At 32.6% G+C, this 16,690-nt stretch overlaps 2 protein-coding genes and 1 long non-coding RNA gene across 6 annotated transcripts; 2 read left to right on the top strand and 1 right to left on the bottom strand.

Moving 5' to 3' along the window:
* Nucleotides 1–6,662: 6,662 nt before the first annotated feature.
* Nucleotides 6,663–10,829, bottom strand: LOC114925692 (uncharacterized). Of its 2 annotated transcripts, none has more exons than XR_003183073.2 (3): nucleotides 10,648–10,829; nucleotides 9,136–9,244; nucleotides 6,663–7,243 (listed from the first exon to the last, which is right to left on the bottom strand). It is a non-coding gene; the product is annotated as an uncharacterized lncRNA (long non-coding RNA). The 2 variants fall into 2 exon arrangements; XR_003815133.2 differs by having other exon boundaries at nucleotides 7,731–9,244.
* On the top strand, nucleotides 7,103–11,348 carry LOC112764260 (sulfate transporter 1.3). Its single transcript, XM_029294535.2, has 13 exons — nucleotides 7,103–7,453; nucleotides 7,549–7,597; nucleotides 7,777–7,984; nucleotides 8,085–8,265; nucleotides 8,605–8,670; nucleotides 8,769–8,882; nucleotides 8,988–9,104; nucleotides 9,197–9,323; nucleotides 9,585–9,871; nucleotides 9,960–10,150; nucleotides 10,266–10,351; nucleotides 10,477–10,553; nucleotides 10,687–11,348. Exons 1-13 carry the CDS (start codon nucleotides 7,103–7,105, stop codon nucleotides 10,828–10,830), a joined length of 1,998 nt encoding a protein of 665 aa, XP_029150368.1. The 3' UTR covers nucleotides 10,831–11,348.
* Nucleotides 11,349–12,498: 1,150 nt separating this feature from the next.
* LOC112764264 (uncharacterized) lies at nucleotides 12,499–16,422 on the top strand. Of its 3 annotated transcripts, none has more exons than XR_011875682.1 (8): nucleotides 12,499–13,155; nucleotides 13,291–13,412; nucleotides 13,797–14,000; nucleotides 14,168–14,227; nucleotides 14,591–14,729; nucleotides 14,983–15,101; nucleotides 15,576–15,781; nucleotides 16,078–16,422. XR_011875682.1 is itself a non-coding variant. In XM_072223596.1 (8 exons), exons 1-8 carry the CDS (start codon nucleotides 12,534–12,536, stop codon nucleotides 16,270–16,272), a joined length of 1,689 nt encoding a protein of 562 aa, XP_072079697.1. In that variant the 5' UTR covers nucleotides 12,511–12,533; the 3' UTR covers nucleotides 16,273–16,422. The 3 variants fall into 3 exon arrangements, 2 of the variants coding, with proteins under 2 accessions (XP_072079697.1, XP_025665602.1); XM_072223596.1 differs by having other exon boundaries at nucleotides 12,511–13,155; nucleotides 13,294–13,412; nucleotides 15,551–15,781; XM_025809817.2 differs by having other exon boundaries at nucleotides 12,512–13,155; nucleotides 15,551–15,781.
* The last annotated feature ends 268 nt before the right edge of the window (nucleotides 16,423–16,690 follow it).

Consider the following 16,690-nt stretch of genomic DNA (forward strand, 5'->3'; position numbering starts at 1 on the left):
ATGAAAACGTGGGAAGTTAATGACTTGTATCTGAATTAATTGTTTAGTTATGAGTTTTAAAATTCTTAAGAGAAAATAGGATTGAGCGTTTTACTGATAGCTCGATAGACACATCAATCCTAAAGGGACAATTTGTTTGTCGAAAATAAATAAGTTCTGAGTTTTGAAGTAGAAACTTACTTCATGGGGCTTATCGAAGATGGCATATCAACAAGGGAGTGAATTTCAATTGATAAGGACTCATCTAAGAATAATGAAGTAATAGAAGAAATGAAGAAGTTGATAAGTGAAGATAATTGATGGCATTTGTGGACAATATTCAAAGCACGGAAATGATTAATTAAGATTATATTCACGTGGGATATATTTGCTTGATTTTGATTGACTAAAAAACTTTATAAATAGTTGAAGAATAGAAGGATAGGGTTGGAATCTCATATCAGAAAATACTCTCGCACACTCATATCTCCAGTGAATTCCTGAGTCTGCGAGTTATTTTCATTTAAATTTCTTGTAATGAGTTAATAGTCAAAATCGTCCCTAAAAGATACCCCGATCTCCATTTTGGTCCTCGAAAGATAAAGTTAATCGAAATCGTCCCCGAAAGATACACGACTTGGTCACGTTAGTCCTTCCGTCAGTTGGATGATGACGTGGTGGGTTAATGCCACGTGTTACAAGATGATTGATTGACGTGTCAAATCAGTTATGCCACGTGTCACTTGACATGTAAAAAAATTATTTATAATCAAAATAGTCCTTGAAAGTTCAGACATAAGTCATTTTCATCCCTAAAATGTTAAAAAGTAATCAAATTAGTCCTTATATAATTTTTTTTATTTTTTCTTGATAATATTAAATTTGAAATATTTTTTGATACTACTAATTTTAATAGAAATATAATTGACAAACAAAAAATTAGTAATTGTATATTTTTTTCTTAAAAAATTTTTCAATAAAATTATCTCTCCTTTAATTCTTCTCAAAATCTCGCTTATTCTTTTCTATTCTAAAACATTTTTCTTACATTATTACATTTTGCTGGAATATATATATATATATATACTCAAAATTGAAATGTATGTATTTGTTAACCTAAACAAAGTTATATGCTCAAAATCAAAATTTATGTATTAAAAAAAATTATATAATAAATTTTTGTGTGTTTCATATGTTTGAGATAAATTTTTGTGTGTTTCATACGTCATCATCCAACTGACGGAAGAACTAACGTGACCAAGTCGTGTATCTTTCGGGGACGATTTTGATTAACTTTATCTTTCGAGGACCAAAATGGAGATCGGGTATTTTTCAGAGACGATTTTGACTATTAACTCTTCTTGTAATCTTTATTTTTCTTGCAAAACTATTTTTCAAGCAAGTTTATTTTCTTTTAAAATTCTATATTTTGTATTTAATTTCAAAGTCATTGGATCTTTTGGAAGACAATTTCTTGCTTTTTTTTTTTAATTTAATGTCATTTTACTCCTTTTCAGTAATTTTACTTTTAAATTTATTTGTTTTCTTTTCAGACTTTCTTTTGTTAGTTTAATCAATTGAAAGAATCTTTGATGTACTTTCAAAAACTGATACTCATAAAGATGAGTAAATTTTTCTCCCAAAATTTAGACATTAAACCACTTGGATTTGCTAAAAAATCAATAAAACAATATCATACCAAAAAATATATAATTTAATACATTGATCATAAAATATTATTTTTAATAGTTTTTAATAAAATAATTTTAAAATGTGTTCTTAAAACATATTAATAAGACTCTTAGGATTAATAATAAACAGTTAAACACAAATAAATATAATTATGCAAATTAAATAATTTTCTAGTCGCCGCATTCTTCTCCTTGATTCTGCTGAATTTTAGCGATTTGCATTGTAGGTTGAAGTTGGAATTGCTGCTGCATGCCGTGGAAGTAATGAATTGTAATAAAGGCAAAGATTATTGACGATAATTAAATTCAGCAAGCGCATGAATGTGGCCACGAAATGCAACCATATTCGGACCCATGCAATGGAAATATTATATATTTAATATTTTGTTACACTTACACGTATGCCGCAAAGCCGAAAGAAAATCTCATAAAGTCATAACAGCAAGCGTTGACCCAACCAATCTACTTCTCCAATAAAATCAACAAAAGTCTCTAGTCTTCCTACCTCCTTTGACTTTTCAATTTCATCGCAGCAATATTACCATTATTATTGAAGACAAATTCTTACACCCGTTGATAAAGTTTTGTTTTTTTTAAGTATAACAGTTATATTTAGTAGCTCAAATGGCATAGACTCCCATACTCAATTAAGAGGTTGCGGGTTCGAGTCTCCTATCTTTTCAAATTTCGCCAATGAGTAATAGCTCAAATGGTATAGTCTCCCCATATTCAATTAAGAGGTTGCGGGTTCGAGTCTCCTATCTTTGGTACAAAAAAAAAAAAACAGTTATATTTAGTAAATCCAAATAAAAATAATATATAATGTTATATTAATTTTTTTAATATTGAAAAATTTTCTTCATAAATGCTTTCGAAACTAAAAGTACAAATATGTAATTTTTTTAATTTACTAAAAAATGAATATTAGTTGAATGATATCCTCCAAAATGACGTTAGAATGAAAAATTATTAAAAAAATATATATTTTATATTTTGTTTTGGATAAAAGAAAAAGAATAAAATGCTTTTCAATAAATAACTATTCATATTATACCCAAAAAAATAATTTGATAACATAGCAAATTAGTATTCATTAATTCATGATTAAAATAATTAATATTGAAAATTTTGGCAAATAATATACATTGTTATAAAATAACATATAATTAGTACTTTTGTATATTTTTCACCAAATAAAAATGTAATTCTACATGTTTCCAATAGTGGGGAAATGGGATTAGAACCTGAGTACTATGTACAAAATGAACAAAATTAAATTACACAATATCATTATCTCGTAATATTATAATATTTAGAAAATCATATAAATTCATTACTAACTAATTATTATTAAAATAAATATAAGAATAAGACTTAGCTTTAGTATCATAACATAGTTACAAGCCTTTTTTTTTTTTTTTCAAAAAATGAAACCAATCAAAGCCTTGATGTAAATTTCGAATGGACGAAGCATATGTTAAAAGTAAAAGCTCAAGATTAACATACTTTTTCTTAATATAAAAGATCAAAACAAATAATTAATATTGTATCACAATTTTAACGTAATTTTCAAAGGTGAAAATTTAAGAAATTATTACTTCCACCATAAATATGTTTAGAACAAAATTCAATCTATAATTCTATATTAAATTAACTAAATATTATCCAAAATATAATTAAGATAATAACTTAAACATAGATTAAGAGATGGCTAACGACAAATGAAAACACGCATTTCTATGTCGTTGATGTGAACAAAGTTCTTATTCTATGAGTTTGGCCGGTTGTCGTTATTAGCTCTTTTCATATGAAGTTTTTCTCGGCAACCAAACACAACATTTGATAAAGTTGGGCTATCAATTCCTTTGATATTTAACGAGGCCAGACACATAAGTCGGTTAATGTTGGATCTACAAAATAAAAGGATTTTGCTATTAGGTACACTTATCAATATGACAATTTTATAAAAAAGATATAAATATGGTTGGCTAATATTTTTTTTAGTTTCAATGTTCATTATATCTAGGATTATGTTGGAAAACAGAAAAATATTAAAAACAATGAAATTCTGGGTTTATTGTTTTCTTACTAAATCTTAAAAATAAAAAAGATAAATAATACTTTTTATTTATAAAATTTATCAGAAATTTTAAAATATTTTTAAGTTTTATTTTATTTTATTTTAATTTAATCTTAAAAATTTTTAATTTACATCAAATATATTTTTATAGTTGAATTTTTAAAAAAAATTAAAATTAATAAATAAATTAAAATAAATTAAAATATAAGAATATTTTTAAAATTTTTAATGAATTCTAGTGACAAAAAATATACATTATTTGAATTAAAAAAAAACCAATACCAAAATCAAATAGGTTCTAACACCTTACATACTCAATATCTTTTTTATAATAATATAGAGGATCAGTATATTTTGTGATTTGTAATAATTAATTAATTATTTAATAATATAAAATTAAATCTAATAATATAAAATTATATATTTTTTTATTAATTAAATGTTGACTAGATTTTAATAAAAATATTTCTCTTAGACTTTCTTATACTATTGTTCGAAGATAACAGTTAATAATTGTTATAATTTCGTTACATTATCAACGGTATTTCTGTCAATTTTTGCCAACTCTTATTTATAATTGTGTTTAATAGAAGTGTTTTTGTGGATGTGTCTAATAAAAATATATTTTTTATGGCTGTGTTTAATAGAAATATCTTTATAAATACATTTTTGTGTCTCTTTATATATCTATTTAAAATATAATAATTAATTATTATTAACAATAAGTTAGCAGATAATATGTTAGTATCCTATACTTTTTCTATCTGTTATGCTGTATTTTTTTAACAAGTTCAGCTGGTAAAACTTAAAAAAAAAAAAAAAAGAAAAAAACAGCGTTTGTGCTGTGTCCGAGTTTTACGAGCTTTTTAGCAATATTGAGCGTTGGATGATTCTTAACAATGCATGTTACTCCTATATTTATGGTCATGCATTACATTCATCGAACCTGGACAATAATCATATCTATATCACACTGGGATTATTATTGTTTCTTTTCTTCTTTAATTAATACTATTACTATACTAGCAGTAAAAATTAACTGCCATATTCGAAGCAAATTAAAAAATCAATTCTTTTGAGAAAGACGCACGAGAACCATCCATTGTGGGGGATCGCAAAGCCAAACCTAAAACCCAAAGTGCTGTGAGTGACTCATTATATTTGCTTTGTTTCTCTGCCAATCTCTCTCTGCATGCACCTTTTTCCCCCCACTTTTTGGTGCCTTGTTTCATTCTCCGTTTTTGGTAGAGTTGGACTCGCAATGCTCTTTTGATTTTCTGAAATGTTAATTAAAGTGGGATACTCCTATACGTGTTATTGGAATTGAATCCTCCACTATCAATGGCTTGCATCACAACAACCATAGGTGAGGTTGAGGTGAGTAGCTAGTGTCTGTTTCTGTAATTTCACTTTATTCTCATCCCCAAATCCCCACACTTAACATTTTTTTTTCTTTTGGAAGTTGACACTTAGTGGTTCATAAAACACATCTCATAAGGGGCCTATTTGAAAAAGTAGTCTTAGTTTATTTTCATATCTTGTCATGTTCTCAAACAAGGAAACCTTCTTCGTTATTTTGTGTTGTTCTCTTTTACTATGCTGAATAGTAATATGTACATGTCTTTCTAAAGTAAGCAGAGCACATGTTGCGGCGCCCCGTTAATCAAAAGTTATGCTACATTACATATATTTAATTGTGGTAATTTCCACTTTGTTCGTTCTTAATTCAACTATAATTAATTAACCCAATACTGATAAGCGTCACATCTCCAACAGTAAGATGACTTGGCTAAGAAATCAAATAGCGTTTTAAATTGGTTAATTAGAGTATTAGACACATGTTAGTTAATATGATCAAGTAGGTATTTTAATTAAACTCATTTTGGTTAATTAATTTTATATTGGTGTAGAGACTAAAATGAATTCAATTAACCAATTTGAAATACATATTTAATCATACTAAAGTCTTAGTACTACACTTTAACGTTCTATATCAGTACTCTGTGTTAACATTAATTGAATTAAAGACGAATGGAGATTGAGATTTATAAACTCAGGAACTAATTTGGTCATTTCCAAACGTTGAAAAATTCAGAGATCAAAGTTAGCATTATCTCATATTTAGTTTGTACCATTACTATTGCAATTACTGTTATTAATTATACAAAACTTCTCTTAGCACCTTATAGATTAATTAAATTATTACTATTGGTATTAGTATTGTTGTTGTGATTGTGGTTTAGTGCATAATGCATGAGTTAATTATTATTGACCGTCAACTCACATTAACAATTAGGAAAGAAATTAAAGATAATTATTTTGATTCTCTTGGACAAGCACGGGTTTGTTTGATTTTTTGTGAGGACTATTTCAAAGGAATGGACTTTTAGGTTCTTTGTTTGAATTTTCTTTATGTTTAAAGCATTTGATTCCTTTCTAATATCTCTTTTCTGAGATTGAGATGTTCTATACTAGGATTTAAATTCATCACTATTTTAAAGTTCGATAGAAAGTGATATATATTCAGATAACTTTTGTATATCAGTGTTTTTCTATGCCATTGGAAATAAGAGGCAAAGACTAAGATTATTACACTTGTTCATTGGGTAAAAATGCTCACAACTTGGCTTCTCTTAGTATAACTGAATTGTCAGCTTATTTTTTTCTCTTGATTCTTTTCCAAAATTATTTTAGTCTTTGTCTTGATCAGTTACACCAAAGCATCATATTCCTCACTAAAAAAATAATTGTTTTCCATATAATATATTATTCTAATGGAACTTTTAAACTTAATTAAGTTCTTTTTCTCCCTAAAGTACATTTTTTAAATATTATTGATTGTCCTCCTATGCATTATTTAATTTTTCTCTAGTCCCTTTTCTTATGCTACAAAATGTGCTCCTTACACAGTCTTCTTCCCTCTTAATCTATAAATTCATTATTCTTCTCATAGCTACTACAGTTATTATGAGATTGCTTGATGACCATATGACTTTAGCTTAGGTACTTACAATTCAAAGGAGTTGAAAATTATGCATAAATTATTAGTGCATTGACTGTGACATGTATGATATCTCTGTTCACACATTAATATTTTCATGTTTCTGCTTGTTTCAGCTTGATAACATTGACTTAGACTTATCACAGTCCTTGGAGTTATATTATCCCATAACTTCACAGCTCCTACTCCAGAATCAAAGCTTCCTTCAGCTTACACTTGTTCCATTCAGGTGGGTTAAAAGTTGAAACATCTCAGAACTTTGCATACATTATATTTCATCTGGTTGTGTTATGTATTGATAAACTGCATGCAACATAATAACCTTGTATAGGTGAAGGGGCATTATTGTTAATGTCTTCAATGGGTGCTTCAGCTGAAGAGAACCTTGAAACAAAACAGATGGATGAGAGAAGCTTTTCAATATCTTCATCACAAGGCCAACAACAGGCACCACCATATGTGCACAAAGTGGGAATTCCTCCACGACAGAACCTGTTCCAAGAATTCAAGGCAACCATCAAGGAGACATTCTTTGCTGATGATCCTCTAAGATCCTTCAAGGACCAACCGAAATCGCGAAAGTTCGTCCTCGGTATTGAGGCCTTGTTCCCCATACTCAACTGGGGGAGAAGTTATAACCTTAAGAAGTTTAGAGGAGATCTTATATCTGGCCTAACTATTGCGAGTCTTTGCATTCCCCAGGTACTAAATTTTCATTACTAAGATCATGAATTTGTGCTTTTCACTTGAAGATATTTTAAGTTCACTTTTCTTAATAATTGACTTGAAAAAAACAGGATATCGGATATGCCAAGCTTGCAAAGTTGCAACCAGAATATGGACTGTGTAAGTCTCTTAGCTTGTCCAAAAATATCTAACTCTTAAGTTAACTTAGGAGTTTATAAGTTTAGGTCCTCAAATCGAACTTGAGTCGATTTTACTAAATTATGAATTCATCTAAACTCTTTGGTTTGATTACCTTGCTTTTTTTCGTTGGACTGAGATTTTTGTGTTGCCATTTGCAGACTCAAGCTTTGTTCCACCACTAATCTATGCTGTCATGGGTAGCTCCCGTGATATCGCAATAGGACCAGTGGCAGTGGTTTCTCTCTTGTTGGGAACCTCACTTAGTAATGAGATTGATCCTACTACACATCCAGAGGAATATCTGAGACTTGCCTTCACAGCCACTTTCTTTGCTGGGATTACTCAAGCAACACTTGGGATTTTCAGGTATCATATACAAGGGAATTTGTATTTACCTTTGCCTAAGCAAATGAAGATTCCACGGTTTACAACATCATATGATGATGATTTTTTCTCTTGTTTTCAGGTTGGGATTCTTGATTGACTTCCTGTCCCATGCAGCTATTGTTGGTTTTATGGGGGGTGCTGCCATCACCATTGCCCTTCAACAACTTAAGGGCTTTCTTGGGATTCAAACAAAAAATTTCACAAAAAAAACTGATATTGTCAATGTGATGCATTCAGTAGTCTCCACAGCCCATCATGGAGTATGTCTCTCTCTCTCTCTCTCTCACGCGTGCGTGCGCACACAGACAAACAATAATATAGGATTATTTATACACATGCCAATGATATATAATAAGACGTACTTATTGTATATTCATAGACTAATCACTGTGTTACGAGATAATAGAGTGTTTCTCCTACTAAATAAAGAATATTGAGTCACCTATATGGTGATGGAGTAATAAGGATATACAAGTGAAAAAATGGGTTATTCTATCTATCACTGCTCCTTATAAATAAGTCCTGCCTAAACAACAATTTCTAATTAGTGTTTTCCTTATGCATGCATGAAACTGATTGATTTATCTAACATCTTGCAGTGGAATTGGGAAACTATACTCATTGGAGCAAGCTTCTTGGGTTTTCTTCTATTTGCCAAATTCATTGTAAAGACATTAAACCTATTAATTTTGGCTGTTTGTTCTTTTAATTCTATAAGTAGGATTGTAATGATCCTCTCATCATTTTCTGTTATGTGGATCAGGGAAAGAAGAATAAAAAGTTCTTCTGGGTGCCAGCAATTGCCCCATTGATATGTGTTATCTTGTCCACTTTTTTTGTATTCATAACACGTGCAGATAAACATGGAGTAGAAATTGTAAGTAAAATAGATAGAACCCTGTGTTATTCATATGATTGGAGTCAGAATCAAGAATGACTATAAATGCAGCAGAACTAAATATGTGTCTATTTATATGTGAAGGTTAGAAACATTAAAAAAGGGATCAATCCTTCATCTGTTAAAGAAATATATTTCACCGGTGACTACCTTGGGAAAGGTTTTAGAATTGGTGTCATGGCAGGCATGATAGCACTAACTGTAAGTAATAAATCTTGACATTAATGTATACCTCTCTTGAAAAGTTTATATTCCTCCATATTCCAATCGAACCGTTGCATTTCTGCTATCAGGAAGCTGTAGCAATTGGAAGAACATTTGCATCTGTGAAGGACTATCAACTGGATGGAAACAAAGAAATGGTAGCATTAGGAGCTATGAATGTTGTAGGTTCAATGACTTCATGTTATGTTGCAACTGGTAAGCTTGAATTCAACTTCATGAAATAACTAAAGTGATAAATATTATGAGCCAAAGGAAAGAAAAACTAAGCAATAACTATCCACTGTTTGCTTCTACTAATAAATCAAAATAGGGGAGAAATGAGTCTATCACTCTTCACTATTTTCTTTAAGGACTTTGGAATATAAAAGAGAATAAGGATTATAATCATCTTATGGTATTGTTTTGTGGTTCATCATTGAAGTGCAAGATTCTAATCTATCTTTCTGTTGCTTTCAGGTTCTTTCTCTAGGTCAGCAGTGAATTTCATGGCTGGTTGTCAAACTGCAGTATCTAATATTGTGATGTCTGTAGTTGTGTTCTTAACCCTGGAATTCATCACTCCCCTTTTCCATTACACTCCAAATGCCATTCTTTCTTCAATCATCATTTCTGCTGTCATCAACCTTGTGGACTATCAGGCAGCTATTTTGATTTGGAAGATTGATAAATTTGATTTTGTTGCTTGCATGGGAGCATTCTTTGGTGTTGTTTTTGCCACTGTTGAGATAGGACTTCTAATTGCTGTAAGTACTAAATATTAATTAATGTATGCTTAGTTATCTTATGCTTTCAAAATGTGAAGTAGTTTCTACTGGTCAATTTTTGTGGCAGGTTTCTATATCCTTTGCAAAGATTCTACTACAAGTTACAAGGCCTAGAACTTGTATTTTGGGGAAGATTCCTAGAACAACTGTGTATAGAAACATCCATCAATACCCAGAAGCTAGTAAGGTTCCAGGTGTACTTATTGTGAGAGTTGATTCTGCAATATATTTCTCCAACTCCAATTATGTCAAAGAAAGGTAGAAGATGTGGTCCTTCTTTGTTTCAAATTGACATATTCTGCATAAACATTGTTTAATATCCCTCTTCTAATCTACAAAAGGATTTGAAAGTGATGCGATCTCTCTCTTGCAGGATACTAAGATGGTTGATGGATGAAGAAGAACAAGGAAAAGGAGATTACCAAACAAGAATCCAGTTTTTGATTGTTGAAATGTCACGTGAGAGTCTCTCTATTCTCTACCTTGGTTTTTATCTGATTTTTATGTCAAGCAAGAACATACTGTTCTGGTTTGTTAGTTTTCTATAAGTATTAACTAACTTATACTTTGTGTTCTTTGTGCAGCCGTTACTGACATAGACACCAGTGGCATCCATGCCCTTGAAGAGTTACACAGAAGTCTTGAGAAGAGAGATGTTGAGGTAACCAAACTATATATTATGGTTGCTATATGAAACAAATGAAATCAACAATAATTCAAGCTGAACATATTATCATGGACAACTAGTATCTTACCAAAAGGAGTCTCTTTAATTTTTCTTTGTTTGGACACAGCTTGTTCTGGCAAATCCTGGCCCAGTGGTGATTGACAAGATTTACACATCAAAGCTTGCAAACATGATTGGTGAGAACAAGATCTTCCTCACAGTTGCAGAGGCAGTTGCATATTGTTCTCCAAAGCTAGCTGAGGACCCATGAAAGAACAATGAACAATGATCTCAATTTTGCATTCAAACAGAGAGAAGAGAAGAGAGAGGAAACTGAAATGGGACATGCACAAATGTGAAATGTTAAAAGAGAAGAGAGGCCAATGTGGTTTCTGCTATAGTCAACTATAGGATCAAGAGTGAGTGAGATGGTCCATCACTAATAAAAAAAAAAGGAAATAATAAAGTGGGTAGATGATAATGGCCTATCTGATAGTTAGTGCTATATGATATGGATATCCTTATCCTAAAGTGGGCAAATACATATACATGCACACAAGTATAGTATAAGATGTAAAATCATTAAATAACTCTAATAAGCATTAACTCCTTCCCTTCTTTTTGCTTGAGAAACAAAACCATAGGAATCTAACCTAGTTGTCTGTATAATGAGAGGGAAAAGTGTATTTTTTTTTCAGTAAAAGGGAAGCTGTTCATCTCTCACTCTCTGTAATCTCCCTGAAAAGTAATTACTTTCTTTTTCTGTATTATGTATTACTTTTTCTACCATTTGGTGGTTGTGATTCTTGGTGCTAGGAACGTTAAGCATTGGATGCTGGATATGTAAATAATGTTTGGCTCTTGAATGAACCAAGAGGCAAAACAACGCCAGATTCATACATACAATTCAAGCAGGCTTCGTAAAAAGCAAAAGAAGAAAAAAAAGAGGTAAAAAGTATGTCTGATGTCAGATTCAGACACTGAATGTACGAAAGTTGTAACAAATCTTTAACCATTTTCTCAATGGCAAATTTTATAGTGCCTATAATTTTGGTGTCGAAATTGCCGAACTTATATTATATGGTAAATTTTAAATATTAAAAAATCATTTATTTTTATATTTTTAATTTAAATATTAATTTTTATCTTGTTTTAATAAGTTAGGCAAATATAAATAGGCACCATAGAATGCACCTTTCTCAATTGGTGCATGGTGCTGGTAATAATAATAATATTGTACTATGTAGCTGTTTTAATATTTTATTATTATGTTGCCTTTCTTTTTGGTCTTAAAAAATTAAGAGGGGGCCGGGGCTTCAATGGGGGAATGTATGAACACCGGAAAACGTCCAGGTAGTGGGGACTTGGGAATGGTGAATGCAAATGCACATTCAAATAGTAGTTCCAATATTTACTTTTAGATGATTATTTATTACTTTTTGAAGGTCCTTTCATGGAATTATATGTTTCAAGATATACCCAAAAAATTACTACTTAAAAAACATATAAGCATTTCAATACTTCAAACACATTAGTCTTAATGCTCAATCATTAACAAGACAAACGTTCTTCCTTTGAAATTTTCCAGTGACATTGTGTTTTGACTTTATTATCATTTAATGAGGGGAAAGGAGGTAAACGACTGAAAGCAAAGCTCAATTTACTAAAGATGTGTCGTTGAAGAAGAAACGAGCCTCTCATTTAATCTTTACTCCTACAGTCTTTAGATACAAGAATGACTTCCTTGACTCCCTGTCATCATCATGTTGATATTTTAAGACTTGATGGTTTTTTTTCATGCTACTACAAATCTACATTGATGATAATGATGTTCTGGGTCAATAGTCAATACAATGAAAATTTCCAAATTGCCTAGATATGGGCCTTAACTATTTCATGGGCCTTATATGGGCCAGGCCTCATTGAGGATCCGGGTGTGAGTACGGACAAATCACAGGAGAATGCAGATAACGAATGTTACGAGCCTCAGAAAAACCAAACGCAGTGATGGCGCACTTACCCGCCCTCCGGGTTCTCCTTCGCCACATTAACTGCCTCATTCCGCCACCGCGCACATCTATGCCTGCACTCTGTACCATCCGTGCCACGTGTCACTTCCTCCTTCTCTCCCCTAAACCTCGCAAACTCCACGCCACCGCAACTTCCAAAGGTCCAGAGAACCACGCGCTGCTGCTCAACAGAGACGAGCGCGTGGCGAGAAACGTTACTCCAAGCGACGTAGTTGAGAAAGGGAGCACAATCGCGGCGATAGTAACGTCGTTGGGAGGTCCACCTGGCGCCGTCGGAATCGTTCGACTCTCAGGTCCTTCTGCGGTTTCCGTGGCGGGTCGAGTGTTTCGACCCGCCAAAAGGAGCAAGAACAATGATTGGAAACCGATGAGCCACGTGGTGGAGTACGGAGTCGTTTTGGATTCGGAGGGAAATGTGATCGATGAGGTTTTGGCGGTGCCGATGCTGGCGCCAAAATCTTACACGCGCGAGGACGTTGTTGAGATTCAGTGTCATGGAAGTGAAGTGTGTCTGCGCCGAGTTCTCAGAACTTGCTTGGAAGCTGGAGCTACACTTGCTCAGCCAGGTCTCTCTCTCTCTCCCTCTCAACTTTACTTCTTACTGTGATAGTTAGTTAATTGGAGCAATGCTTGCAATTAATGAATGTTTTTGTTGTCTGAAGTAGAGTTGTGTTCCAAATTTCATTGTGTTTTTTTTTAAGGAGAGTTTACGCTTCGTGCGTTTCTAAATGGTCGGTTGGATCTATCACAAGCTGAGAATGTTGGAAGGTTGATTACCGCCAAGTCTGTGGCTGCTGCAGATGCAGCACTGGCCGGAATCCAGGCATGTCTAACTCGAATTTGGTTTGATTTGATTTTGCAATGCAATAAAATGTGTTTGTGATTGTGCATTTTTGTTAGTGTTAGATATTAGATGGAGAAATTCTAAAACTCTCAAGGAGCACCAACTAAATTGTACTCATTCAATTATAGAACGACAGTTGAGGATAGAAATTATCACTAGCTTGGACATTTTACAGTCTCTTATTATGTAGAGCGTAATCTAGCTGGTGCTGCTTCTTGAGCATGTAATAATTTCTTTGTTAGATGGGCTTGTGTAATTGCATTTAATGGTTTTGGTATTTATATCTGTTACTTTTGACTGCTGGGGAAATTATACTGAAATTTAACCAAAAAAAAAAAAACAAAAATGTTTCTTCTTGGATAGGGTGGTTTCTCCTCTCTTGTAAGATCGTTGAGAATGCAGTGCATTGAGTTGCTTACTGAGATTGAAGCTCGTTTAGATTTTGAGGATGAGATGCCTCCTTTGGATTTGAATATTATTATGGATAAAATTCATAGCATGTCGCAAGATGTTGAGAGTGCATTGGAGGCAGAAAATTACGACAGGCTTCTGCAGTCTGGATTACAGGTATGATCTGAATGACGCCTTTGTATTAGTCCATTGCAAACTGTAATAGTTGCTGAATATTGTTCTCTTTCAATGAAGACAACTTTTCTACGTCCATATTCATTTGAATTTCGTCAAACTGTAATAGTTGCTGAATATTGTTCTCTTTCAATATGGTTTTCTTGTAGATAGCAATTGTTGGCCGTCCAAATGTTGGCAAGTCAAGCCTTCTAAATGCATGGAGCAAAGTAAGTCCTGTCATTTTATCGATGCAATATTAAATAATTTAATTTTGATATTTGTTTCATTTATGGAATCTTCGGTCTAGGTATTAACCTTGCAATGAGAGATTGAAAAGTCAAGGCTACTTTGCCACACCTAGGAAGGCTAAATATAATATACTACCATTTCTCGAGTTTTCTCATGACTTGAATTTGCTACCAAGATTAACAAGCTTTTGTAAAATTTGTTGGGACACAATTAGCTGGTCGCAACTAACGTGAAATGAGTCACGTTTTTTTTCCCTGATAATAACTTGATGATCATCTAACTGTATTATTTAACTTTTTGATTATTTAACTTATTGAGCATGGTGTTCTTGTAGCATGCAGAGTGAGAGGGCAATAGTTACTGAAATTGCTGGAACCACTCGTGATGTAATTGAAGCAAGTGTCAGTGTCAATGGTATCCCTATAACCCTTCTTGATACTGCAGGAATCAGGGACACTGATGATGTTGTGGAAAAGATTGGTGAGGTTTTCTTTCCTTTTAGATCAACGCAAATTTAAGTTTTTATCTTGCACCACCAAAGAGACTGATTTATGTTATGATTAGTGTATGGATTACTGGAGCACTGGAATAAGTCTTAAGTTTGTAAAGGATATCAGTTAGGGATAAGGACTTCGTCTTATGGCAATAAATCTTGTGCATGGATGTCGGTATTTTTCTTCTTACTTGAACTCATTTCTCCATGTACTGATATTTATTTCTGTTCCCTTAACAGGTGTAGAGAGATCAGAAGCTGTTGCTAGGGGTGCTGATCTAATTATCATGACTGTGAGTGCTGTTGAAGGGTGGACTTCTGAAGACACCAAACTTCTAGAAAGGATTCAGTCTGCTAAGGTTTTACCCTATAATCCTCTATCTTCATTTTCTTCCTATCTTGTTCATGATATTTAGTATTTATCTTGATATAGATAGAAATAAAACATTTTTATTTTGGGGAAGAAAGATTTGGATAACGCAAATTTTGGCACAAACATTGGCTAGCATAGAACTAGACAGGTTACCACTTTCTTAATATCGTTTCAGAATTCATATGAAAAACTGGCAAACACAACTTGGCCATCTTATAAATATTGAGTTATTGACACACTCTGATTCTGGGATAAAGGCCCTGAAACATTATAATATTAAATTATACCGGATCTCTTTCTTTTGGCATTAAGATTGATATGTGTGATTATTGTCTGTCATTCTGTTTAGAAAGTGAAAGTTGTTTGTTTGTTTTTCAGTCTTTACTAAATCTTTCTGCGTTGTTTTCCATCCTATTAAAATCTTTCTTTAATTAGAGTTCAACTGGATCCTTGATCCCAGTAATACTTGCGGTCAACAAGATAGATTGCAATCCACGCGCTGAGACAGATTGGGACAGAGGATGTCAGAGTCATGATATCTTCAGTAAACGCGTGTTTACGTGTGCTGTTACCGGTCAAGGATTACAAGACCTAGAGAGGGCAGTACTAGAGCTTGTGGGACTTGATGCCATTCCTTCTGGGGGTCGCCAATGGACTGTCAATCAGGTACTTTACCATTTTGGTTCTCTCACAATTCCCAAAGTCTTAGCTTTAAATGTTTCTTTTTACCTTTTGCATGGGAGAGTGCTGGGATCATGTATCTATATTTGTTTGAATTGAACTAGAGGTGAAGGTTGAGGATATACCTCTTTTACCAAGTGTTGCATGCATTTTTTTTCCAATATTTTTCTACTACGTGACTTTTTCCTAAGATTTGCAAGCACACAGACACACATAAAAGAGGGGTAAAGATAGGATGTGATTGCATTGTTCATTTGTTCTGATATAATTGTATGGTTCAGAGACAATGTGAACAACTTGTTCGGACCAAGGAAGCTCTTGAAAGGTTACAATCGTCAATAAAGGAGGAACTACCATTAGATTTTTGGACAATTGATTTGAGGGATGCTGCATTATCCCTTGGACAGATAAGTGGAGAAGATATATCTGAAGAAGTATTATCAAATATATTTGGGAAGTTCTGTATTGGTAAATAGAAGGCTCACATGAACTACATAGAGATGTTTTAAACATATCCCCTCCATTCTGTATGACTCTATATCAAGTTAAGTTCATCTGGGCCTGTATCCCGGTGTACCCCCATGGCTTTTTTTTATTTTTTAATCATGTTTCCCTTTTTCTTTTTCTTTTTCCGGCTCATCCCTTTCTTTGTATTTGTATTCTGCCACCAGAGGAAATAATTTCTGTCTCTTGGGCCTGTCGACCAAAACAACAGGCTCTCTGGTGAATACTAATCCCTCGTAATGAACCAAAAAATAGTTTTACTAGAATTAATATTCAATGTATAAATGAAGTCCCGTAAAAGAAGAGAAAAAATGAAGCGTCCAGTGTCTCACTGATAAAACGTTGATGTTCATTTTTTATATTCATTATTGAATAAAGCGCAAGATTCAT

The sequence above is a fragment of the Arachis hypogaea genome, chromosome 17 (genome assembly GCF_003086295.3).
Source record: "Arachis hypogaea cultivar Tifrunner chromosome 17, arahy.Tifrunner.gnm2.J5K5, whole genome shotgun sequence".
Lineage (NCBI taxonomy): Eukaryota > Viridiplantae > Streptophyta > Magnoliopsida > Fabales > Fabaceae > Arachis > Arachis hypogaea.